Source organism: Miniopterus schreibersii (genome assembly GCF_964146895.1).
Source record: "Miniopterus schreibersii genome assembly, chromosome: 11".
NCBI lineage: Eukaryota > Metazoa > Chordata > Mammalia > Chiroptera > Miniopteridae > Miniopterus > Miniopterus schreibersii.
Window position 1 is genome coordinate 35,235,141 of NC_138111.1, and position 12,109 is coordinate 35,247,249.

General features: G+C 34.4%; 1 protein-coding gene across 3 annotated transcripts in view; it reads right to left on the reverse strand.

Moving 5' to 3' along the window:
- The window catches only part of VPS13A (vacuolar protein sorting 13 homolog A), a 159,541-nt gene that overhangs the window by 40,114 nt on the left and 107,318 nt on the right, over window positions 1–12,109 (reverse strand). For all 3 annotated transcript variants that reach the window (XM_081152259.1, XM_081152260.1, XM_081152261.1), the window contains exons 51-55: window positions 11,195–11,323; window positions 10,651–10,784; window positions 5,143–5,272; window positions 3,528–3,760; window positions 25–178 (exon numbers count right to left, since the gene is read on the reverse strand). In XM_081152259.1, coding sequence (XP_081008385.1) covers window positions 25–178; window positions 3,528–3,760; window positions 5,143–5,272; window positions 10,651–10,784; window positions 11,195–11,323 — 780 coding nt within the window. The remainder of the gene's footprint in view (window positions 1–24; window positions 179–3,527; window positions 3,761–5,142; window positions 5,273–10,650; window positions 10,785–11,194; window positions 11,324–12,109) is intronic.

The window sequence follows — 12,109 nt, forward strand, 5'->3', positions numbered from 1 at the left end:
CATATTAGTACTTAAAAACATTACCGGAATGTTAGTGTCCAACTCGATAACCTTATCTTCTGCAGGTGAAGATTCAGTATATTCTTTAAATTCTTTCTCTAACTTCTCGGTGTGCTTTACACTCATTGGCTTCCATCTTGCCTTCTTCTTGGGCTTTGTCTCCCAAACCACATCAGAACTTAAATATGAAAGCAAAAATCATGGTACTAATTTATACACATTTTCATTTTAACTGGTTTATTACATGAATTACAAAACCTTAAATAAAAATTTTGCAATGGTCTCAATTATAAGCAAGCACATTACAAGTTTAAAAACATAAATTCATTCAACCAATCCTATTAAAATCCTACTTAGGCACCACTGTGGGTAGTAGTGAACATCTCAAATGTTCTTCAGCTTCATTTTAGATGAAGAGTGATAGACAAAACATCATGAACACTGTAAATTAGCATATCTTAACATATTAGGAGATGAAATGCTTTTGAAAGAAGACAAAGTAGGAAAGGCAAGGTGGATATGGAGTATTGGGATATGCAATGTGGTGGGGTTGCAGTAGTGAAATGGAGCGGTCAACAGGGGTGTCACAGAAGTGAGATTTCAGTAACTTGAAAGGAGATTAGGGAGGTTATCCAGAAGACAAAGGGAAAGATTTCAGGTAGAAGAGCCAGTCAGAGCAAGGGCTCCAAAGCAGAGCCCACGTGGAGTGTAGGAAGAGGGGCAAGGAGGCTGCACGCCTGGGACACGTTAAGAGTAGAAGGTGAGGTAGACGGCGAGAGGCCCATAATGGGAAAGCCTTGTAGGATACTGTCAAGGCTCTGAGTTTTATTCTGAGATGAAGAACCACTGAAAGGTTATGAGATGATCAGCGACACGATCTGACTTAAGCTTTGTTAGGAATACAGGGCTGGGATGGGGGGGAGAGAGGCGGGAATAATGGCTAGACGCAGAGAAACCTGTTAGGCATTTAAGGTAGTAAGCGGGGAGAGAATGGTGATGGTTCTGCCTTAGGAGGTAGTGAAAAGTCAGATCCTACGTGTCTTGAAGGTAGAGCCAGCACAGAACTTCTAGATGGATGAGATGTGGGGTGTGAGATAAAGACATGAATGAAGATGGTTCCAAAGTCTTTGGCCTGAGCAGCTAGGATGTATTTGTCATTAACTTCAATGGGGAGGCAGGTCTTGGCAGAAGATCAGGAATTGGGTTTTAAACATATAAAGTATAAGAAGTCTCTTAGGTATCTGAGTAGAAATTTTGTGTAGGCAACTGGATATACAAGCCTGGAGTTCGGGGGGTGGAAATCTGGCTGAAGATGTATTTCTAGAAAATGCTGGCAAATATGTGATATCTGAAATCATAAAACTGAAACAGAGAAGAGGAGAGGACTAAGGTCTGAGAGCCTTGGGACACCTAATATTAAGCAGTGGAGAAGACAAGGAACCAACAAATGCGACCCAGAATGTGGGCATGGAAAGAAAAATCAAGATGGTGAGGAATCGTGGAGGTCAAGTCAAAGAAGGGATCTGTGTTAAATGTTCTGAACTTAAGCAACGGGGGTGCTGGTAATTGCGCACTGGACCTGGCAACACACAGGTCTCTAGGGTGATCTTGACAACACCAGTTTCATGGTATATTGAGAATGGTTTAAAAAAAAATGGGTAAAAAAGAATGGACACAGTGAATATATTTAACTCCTTTGTGACGGACAACACTTTTGGGCAGTTTGGCTATAAAGGGAAGCAACAAAACAGACAGTAGATAGCAGGGAAAGTAGGCCCAAGAGAATTTCTTTTTTAAGTTGAGAGAAATAACAATTCAAAAGAGATTCAGAAATTGTTGATATAGGGGAAAGAAAGGGGGGGGGGAGAGGGAAAGAGAAAGAAGGGAGGGAGGGAAGGGAGGGGAGGGGAGGGGAGGAAGGAAGGAAGGAAGGAAGGAAGGATTGATTGCTGGATCAGGGTCTCAAGAGGTAAGAGGGAACAGAATACAATGCAAAAGCAGAAGAATTTGTTTAAATATGTGAACATGCCCAGCTGGGCGTGGCTCAGCAGTTGAGCGTCGACCTGGGATCCAGGCGATCGGGGTTCGATTCCCGGTCAGGGCACATGCCCGGGTTGCAGGCTCTATCAGTGACTCTCTCATCATTGATGCTTCTATCTCTCTCTCTCCCTCTCCTTTCCTTTCTCTGAAATCAATACAGATATATTTAAAAAAATAACTAACTAACTAACTAAATAAATATGTGAACATGATGTAGCTATGATAACTGCAAGGAAGTATGTCAGCACAGCACGCCGGTAATGAATGCTGGGGAGTAGGAAGCTGATACTGGGGGTGGGTCTTTGAAAGTTCCTTTTTGATTGCTTCAGTTTTCTCGGTGAAATGGGATGCAAGGCAATGAATGGAGAGAGGGGTTTAAAAAGAGACAGCATGTGAAACAATCTAGGAGAATGAGAGAGTGAATGGAACAAATCTAATTCACCGAAAAATTGCTAAAATAATTAAATATAGAATTTAAAAATCTATCCACATTCTAAAGTTACTTTACACTTTCTATTTTAGTATGTCAGTTATTTAATTTTACTTAAGTCCTCTATTTGTTTATTCCTTCCAAAATTTATATTCACTTAATTTTAAAAAAGGTAGGAACTATGTATTATTTCCACCTGCATTCATACCATAGCATAGGACATAGCCCATAACAGATTTAACAGGCTTAAAATCTGTTGTCTATTTGACATTTTTGTTTAAATAATAAACACATTTTTAAAGAACAATAAATATTTTTAAGAAACTAGTTTTTAATATTCCTTTTAAAATGGATCCCTTTCAATGAAGAGTCAGGAACGTTTCTAGAAGCATTTACAGAAAAAAACAAATTTAAATCTGTATTATATATCATATATATACACACACATACAGACATACATTTATTTATTTAAGAGTTTAAGTTAAAGGACTGAAACTACATTATCCTGGTTATATCGACTGGAATCCAGAAATGTTCTCAAATCAGGCACTAATAGGCATAAATTAATTTTACTTTAAGTGTTTATGAATAGGAATATTAAGGGCATAGAGAAAGAAAAGAGTTTTACTAGTGGTGACTTATATGGGGAATAATATAGTATTACCTTATTAGATCTTAAAGTGCAAAGGTCAAATTAGAATGTAATTATCTTTATTCCTTGAACAACTATTTAAGGAGCATCTACAATGTACCCTGCATTGTGGTAGGATGACCTTATAACATGTTAAATAAAGTATACTTTTGATAAGTTGAATAAATATAACTTTTTAGAGAGATGAGAGAATGAACATAAAGAGGGATTTATAAATTAGATTTTTTATATATCTTTATCTCAAAGGGAAAAGAACTTTCACAAGCATTTTTAAATCAGCATTACCTTAGTATCAATGGCTAATCCAAAGAAGTTACAAACTAAATTATTTTAGATTGTACAATCACCATTCTTGATGATAAAAAACTCATCATTTATATTTATCCAAATTTTAATGCGTCTAACCTTGTAATGCCAATATAGGCTACTTCTTGCTTTGTGTAATTGTTGACGAGAGAAAGTCCAACATCTTGTAATGCCAACACAATTTCTTGCTCTGCTAATTCTGCTTTCTCATTTTCATATGTCACTTTAAATACCTTTGGATCTTCAGTGAATAAAATAATGCGTTGTAAGCCTTCAAAGAATGAAACTAAATAAACAGTCTTTTTCCCCAAATTTATAGCTGTCATCATATCCTAAAATAAAACCACCAAAAAATAAAAAATTAAGAGTTTGGTACCAACCAGCATGAAATCTAGAATTCACATTTAAAAAATGAGAAGAATAATGGCACTTCCTTCATAGGGTCGAATAAGCTAAATGAATTAAAGTATGTGTAACATTGGAAATTTACATAATTCGAATCATTTTATATTAGCTTCTGCTATGATTATTATAAAGTTATTAGTTAGGAAGACACATCAATTATTCTTTTATTTACTATCTTGATACAATCTAATTAAATAGTCTTCCTGTGTAGGCTTATCAATAACACAGAGTATTGTTTTCTCGCTCCTTTATTCTAAGACTAACCAATGTGTTGTGTTACGTTTTCAGTCAAAAATTCATATTTCCTTACAGAGATGAATTAAGTAGGATAAAGCATATCTGACATCTCAATTCATGCTCTACAAAACACGGATATTCACCATAGGTGAATAATTCTGCAGGAAGTCCTTATAGATAAGCATTGTGCTGATATCAGGGTCTTGAGGTTCAATGGCAAGATAAATATAGCAAATTCTAATAATTAACAGTCATCCATGGATTTCTAGTTAAGTAAATATTCTGATTAAGAAGAAATTTTAATATACAGTACACATTCATGTTATAATCCACTGAAATTAAATACTGGAGTTATTACCATAAAATCAATATCTAGGAACAGTTATGTTACCTATAATTCTTTCTAATATAAGATTACAGCAGTAAAACTACACTGAGAAATAAGAATAATTTATTTTCAAGTATTTCTAAAGTCTTTCTAATATTTTGTAGTGGATTTCAGATTTAGCTTTATAAAATTCAACTATCATTATGACATAAATATGCAAAAGTACTAACCAACAGATCAAATAAAAAAGACATTGGAACTGGGGTCAAATTAAGACGTATCTTAAAAGACAAATAAAATTTTAACGAAACAATTTCTGAAAGCCATTGAAAATGTTACTGGAAAATATTTATGTGTAACTTTATCATTGTGAAAAAAATCAGTAATAGCTTGCTTTAGTTAGAAGATCCCTAGATGTACCTCACAGAAGTGAAAATGACCCAAGACGACCATCAATGAAGAGTGTATCTGTTTGAGGTCAAGGCTGAAAGCACCTCCCTAAGCACAATTTACCTTTATAACATAATGGAAGCAAATAATGATGTAGACGAAATAAGACTACTTCTAGTTTTAAACATTTTTGGTTAAGTTACAGTTTGAATACGGCTTTTAAATTCTTTGGCAGTTTCTTTTAGAAGTGTACACATAAGACAAGACTTAAAACTAGCAAGGCTGAAAAAGAATACTGTTAAAAACAACAAAGCAAGCTGCTGAGAACACCATGGTAATCAGTCCAATACATACATCCTTCTGCGTCACTTCCCCCTGGTTCTTTCCACAGCTCCACTTCAGCTTCCGAGAGCCCACTGGATCGGCCCAGGTATAAAGTACTGCTTTTCCAGGAGGGAGAGAATCTTCTATTTCACTGAGAGAACTGACACAAACAGTAAAAACATTAACAGCATTAAATTAAGTGCAAGTATAACAATAAAGAACCCAAAATAATACTTCATTCATTCTAAGTCCATTAATTTAGAGATTTATAATAGCTCTGATTAAAATTAGACTGGCCCGGCCGGGCGTGGCTCAGCGGTTGAGCATTGACCGAGGATCAGGCGATCGTGGGTTCGATTCCCCAGCAGGGCACATGCCCGGGTTGTGGGCTCGATCCCCAGTCGGGGGTGTGCAGGAGGCAGCCGATCAATGACTCTCTCATCACTGATGTTTCTCTCTCTCTCTCTCCCTTTCCTTTCCTCTCTCTCAAATCAATAAAGATACAATAAATAAATAATATAATAAAATAAAAGTAGACTGGAAGTTTTTCCTTATACAACGGAAAAGAGGTTTTCTAAGAAAATAATGTCCTGCATAGGAAATAAAGGTCTTCAAGTCTTTCAAACTACTTTTTCAACTTTTGTGTTAATACAAATTAGTTATGAAAGAAAATTATTTCAATTACTTTATTTTTGTCTATCTTACTGAATCTGACATAATTTAACTTAGTTGGTAACCCTTTCCTAAGTATTGGTTTGGTCTGGCTAAACAATACAGCTCAATGAATTTTTAAAGTAATAAGATACAGAATTATAAGAAATTATAAGAAATTCAGTCAACTCACAAAATGATTCCCAGGATAAAAAAAAAAAAAAATTGGAGAAGTTACAAAGAAATAATAAAATATAACTTTCGCGAACTGAAAAAGTTGATCTTCCAGATTAAAAGACTTCATTGGGTGTCAGACAAAACTTGTAACAACAGAATACCATCCTAGACATATCTTTGTAAAATATTTAAATTTTAAGAAAACAGTCTATAAACATCTAGGAAAATTAAAGTTACCCACAAAGTAACTAAAATAAGATGGGTTTCACACTTTTCTATAATACTGAATGCCAGAAAACAATGGAGCAATTTTAAGGAAAAAGGTTAAAACTTAAAATGTTATGTCAAATTGTCATTAATTTGCAGAATGAGATAGTTTCAAATAGCAATAGCATAACATATTATCCACAAAGCCTTACTGAAAAACTAACTCAAAGACTTTTTTCCAACCAAGCCAGAGATGATTCAAAACAAAAATTTGGGAACTGAGATGTAGAAATAGTAAGCAACTATACCAGTCAAAAAATCAACTTGTTAATATGTTATAAATCAATACAAATGCCCCCCAAAACCTTGGATAAACATATATTTGAAAAACTAACCATTTTATATTAACCTGGGTCAAAATCCCAAATTACATCTATAAGAAACCAGACGTTTGTAAAAAAAATAACAAAAACCAAAAAAACCCAAAATGTTCCAAATTTTTCATGGGTAAGTTAGCACTCTCAAAATTTAAAAGGCATCAAAATCTTCAAGAACAAAAAAGTAATTATCTAGAACAGAAACACAATGTGTATTTTCCAAACATCACTGGAAGAAAATAACCCATATTACAAAAAAAATATGGCAATGAATCATATATTAGTTGTTATAGGGATTACAAATGGGTTAAAGATCTTTATTAAAAAATAAACAGTGTCTAAGTTTATAAATTTATAAATAGAATTCTGAATAATAGTATTCAGTTGATAGCGACTCTAAATAATGGAATATCATGCAGTCATTAAAAATTGTTTCAGAAACAAATTTACATCCTCACAATAACTGTTAAAAACAAGAGATTCAGAAAGATAGGCAGAGAGAAGTAAAATGCTGTGAAAAGAAATGCATCATATGTCGGCAATGTTGGCATTCCAGAAATTATAGTTTTCTCACAGTTTTTCTATAGAATTAAAAAAATTTGGCAGCTAATATTTTTATATGCAGGAAACAATTAACAACCATATTAACAACAAAAATGCTAAGGGAAGGAAAACCAGAGGAGATAAAACACCTACATTTCTTATATTTTTCATGAAAAAATACCAATGTAAATATGTTGAGATGATAAAATAAAAACTAATCATAATCCTCAGAATGTTATCTTTGTGTATGTACAAGTCCCAGACTCACAAGAAAATGGTAATACAATGTGCCAAGTGCCTTAATTTACACATACCAAGGTGCAATAGGTGTTTTAGAAAAGGTGGCGATGGAAGGGCTCAGATGGAAGTGCAGTTTTTCTAGAAGAAATCAACACCTTATAAGGTAAAAACACATGGAAGGACCCAGAGCATTCAGGAAACAAAGACTTCAGTTGGTCTTAAGTACAGGTTAAGAGTTATGCAACAGAAAGAGAAATATTTAGTAAGGTAGGCTGGAAACATACTATTTTATTTTAAAAGAAATGAAGTCACTGAACTTTAAACAGGAAAGAGAGATGATTATACTTAGTATTTTTGAAAACCTACCTCTAGTGGCAAACAGAGGATTTACTAGAGATAAGGCCAGAGATAAAAATCAAAAATCTACTCAAATAGGTAAGAACTGCTAGGAGCCTGAAACAACAGGAGATTAAAGGAGATGATGTGAAAAAAAATAAAGAGTTTAACCCGTTGGTGTGTGAGGCAGGACAAACCTAGGATGACAGGAGTAACTGACACTGCCATTCACGAAGGGTATGGAAGAGATTTTGCAGCACAAATGAGATCAGCTTTGAATCACTTGAGGTTCTTGTGTGCTACTTAGGAGTAGGTGGCAGCCTGAAACTCAAGAGAAGTCTATGCTGAAGTAAAGACTTGGAGAGCACTGATACCTAGGACTCAATTCAATCAGATCCTTGATTTAATAACTACTTTAAATAATTCTAAATCCAAATCCAGTGTTCATGCTTGCAGATTATAATAAACTGCTAATTTTATAAATTTCCATTAAGACTGTAATTTTTTTGTTTCAGAATTTCAACACAAGATCATATTCTAGTTACTCCCTTATCCCTTACTTTTACAATTACAACAATCTAAAAACTTCTAAAAACTTTATATATGAATTGTACTATTAAAAAATTGCTGCCCTAGCCGGTTTGGCTCAGTGGTTAGAGAGTCGACCAGGGGACTGAGGGGTCCTGGGTTAATTCCGGCCAATGGCATGTATCTCAGTTGCAGGCTCGATCTCCTGCCCTGCTCAGGGCGCGTGCAGTAGACAACCAATCTATGTGTCTCTCTCACATCAACGTTTCTCTCCCCCCTCCCACTCTCTCTGAAAAGCAATGGAAAAAATATCCTCAGGTGAGAATTTAAAAAAAAAAAAAAAAGCAAGGTCAAGGCCAAGAAAAGACTGAGCTGCCTGACCCTCAGCTAGGCTCAACCACATGTCAGAAATTAAGCTATGACATACTACATCATCAGTAGTATATAAAGAATTAATTTAGCTCCTATGTATTTATGATGTTACCAGCTATGCATCACCTTTGAGAGAACTGAGAAAATAATCACTTAAGTCATTTTTTGACAGTCTTATTCTGTGAATGCTATTTGGGAACGATTATTCGAGGTACATGGATTGAAGGGCAATTGAGAAATCACTTCTATTTGTTTCTGTCAGTTTTAATCAACCAATTTATTATTTTTATAATATAGATTATCATAAAAAATAGGCTTTCCTCTCCCTCAGCATCTTCCAGATGAGAGAACTGATGGACAAATAGGAGTTCTAGGTATTTGCCAGCCTTGAGGGCCTCACTCAATGTCCATTTAATCAATGATTAGAAGTGTCATTTAGCGGTGGAAGGAAAGCATCAGTGCACTGATAAATGTGGGCCCACTAATAAGTGACAGATGAAAGCAAACTAAAAAGAGCAGACAAAATAATTTCAAGACAGCCCAGGACCCATAAGTACAGGAATATAAAGTTACATAAACTGTAGAGTTTCTACAAAGATATGACATCACAGTAAATGAAACAAATGATGTTAGTAGTAGTCCTGAAATATCAAGATAAAAATATAGTCTTTAGGGAAGTTTAAAAATGTAGCAGTCCTTTCCCACACACCTCAGCAAGATGGTATGTATTGTTTGGAAAAACAAAAACAAAAAAACTAAAGTTTCAATATTTATGTTATCTTCATTAAATATATAAAAAATTTGAAAAACAGACAAAATTCTTATGATAAACTCTGACATTTTTCTCACAGGATCCCACAACAATCAAGCTTCTGCTATACTTGTTTCAGTTCTTGCATTTTTCTTTTTCTGAGGATTTTAAAGTAAATTAAAAGAAGACACATACATGTCCAACAGACATATGAAAGATGATCATTATCACTAATCATCAGGAAAATGAAAATAAAAATCACAATATCACTTTACACCTGTTAGAATGGCTATTATAAATAAATCAAAACAAAACAAAACAAAAAACAAGAAAATAAATAATTATTGACAAGGCTGTGGAGAGAAAAATATACCCTGTGTACTGCTCAGTGGGAATGTAACTTGGTATAGACACTATAGAAAACAGTATGGACGTTCTCAAAAAATTAAAAATGAAACTACTACCATATGATTCAGCAATTCCAGTTCTAGGTATTTATAAAAATAAAAATAAAGTGAAAACACTAACTCAAAAAGATATATGTGACCCTATGTTCACTGCCACATTATATACAATTGCCTAGATCTGGAAACAATCTAAGTGCCCAATGATGAAGAATGGATAAACAAAATGTTGGTATATGGATACAATGAAATATTATTCAGTCATAAAACAAAAGAAAATCTTGTCATATGAGACAACATGGATGGACCTCAAGGGCATTATGATAAGTGAAGTAAGTCAAAGAAAGACAAATGCCATATGATCTCACTTATATGTGAAATCTAAAAACAAAACAAAACACAAAACAAAACAGAAAACAAACAAACAAAACCCAAACTTATAGATACAGAGAACAGATGGGTGGCTCTCGGAGGCAGGGTTGGGGGGTAGACAAAATGGGTGAAGGTGGTCAAAAAGTACAAGCTTCCAATTATAAAATAAATAAGTCACGGGGATGTAATGTACAGTATGGTGACTATAGTTAGTAATACTGTATTTTCTTTCACTGCTGAGAGAGTAAATCTTAAAAGTTTTCATCACAAGAAAAAAAAATTGTAACTTTGTATGGTGATGGATGTTAACAAGATTTGTGGTGATCTTCTGCCATATATACAAGTATCAAATCATTATGTTGTATACCTGAAACTGATACATTACATATCAATTTAATAAAAGTATAGATATGAAGTCAGTTTTACCCCTACATACTTCAGTATACATTTTGTTAAAAAAGAGAACACTGTCTTATATAGCCCAAATGCCACTGTCAGTGTCTTAAGAAATCATAAAGTCAGTGTCTCATCACTTAGACTTTGCTCAAATCAGGGGACACTGTATTTGTGATAATCTTACCTTTGCTTATATTCAATAATGTCATTCTTGGTATGATTTATTAACAGGAATGTAGCTGCTCCATCATGATAATCTGAAAATGTAATAACTGTAGAATGCTCTGCCAAATTAACTTCTGCTATAATACCTCCCAGCTAGAAAAAAGGAAAAGAAAATATTCTCTAATGTGATCATTTCCCAAAGAATATTAACTAACAACATTTAATAATAAAACTATTTGTAACATATTTTTTTTAATTTTATACAGCATGTCTGGGAAACAATGCTCTCAATTATTATGTATAGATGAGTCAAATTCCAGGTGTATATTCTAGGCACTTCAACTAACTTTCTGTATAATGATTAAATTGTTTCATGACTGTTTCCCTTCACAAAAAGAAATCTTTGTTCATTTTTGGTGGAAGGAAAAAAATCATGAGAAGATTATTTGATACAAAAAGAATTAAATACTAGTAACATTAGCTTCTCTAATCTCTCTCTCTCTCTCTCTCTCTCTCTCACACACACACACACACACACACACACACACACACACACAAATTACCTCATTATCCAGACGCAATAAAATACAATTTTCTTGCTTGTTCAAATGTATCTTTTTGGGAGGGCCTTCACTTCTTTCAACTTGAATAAGAAGTTTGTTTGAAGCATCCTGAGGCCAAAAGGGGATACACTAAAACATAGATTACATACATTTATTTTTTTGAAGCAGGTTGCATCATAAAGACCTTTATCATTTTAATTAACCCATTAGAGTAGACTTAAAATAAAATTACAAAAAATCTCTTTCAACAATGCTCTGGTTATTGGGTTGTTCACCTAAACAGCTAAAATTATCTAAGTATTAGAGATGGGTTGCCAGTTGTGAGCAACAGGAATACAAGCAGTAATGGGTAGTAAGTTGAAAAGCTTTAATAAGCAGAGATATTAATATGGTCCAGATCTACAGCAGAATTACAAAATCAGCAAGTAAGCTGTGCAGAGAGCTGGGAAGCAAGTGACTGGTTTAAAACAAGGGTACATTCAGTGACTAAAAATCACAGTCAGGTTGTGGGCATCACTTGGTAATTAAGCAGTAATCAAAGTACACACAAATGCTGACTCCAGACACGTGCTAAATCCAGAGTCAGGGAAGTCAAATAAGGGTAAAAAAGTAAAAGATATATTCAGAGGAGGAAATAGGCTCAAAAACTTAAAAACAACCTGGACATCAGTGATCTGGAAACCAAACTAAAAGAACAGGAGACAGTCGGTGTGCCCAGAGAGAAGACAACAAAGGGCTCTGGGCAGAAAAGAGCTAAAAGAACAGGATGGAGAAGCAAACCTGTCTGTAGGCCCTGGTCGGGCTGGAGACTTCACGTATCTCAGCGAGACTGTTCATGTGTGATGCCTGATTACCACATGGCCCGGGACAATGTAGCAGAGCTGACATGTTAGAGTCAGTTTTATTCAACCATAA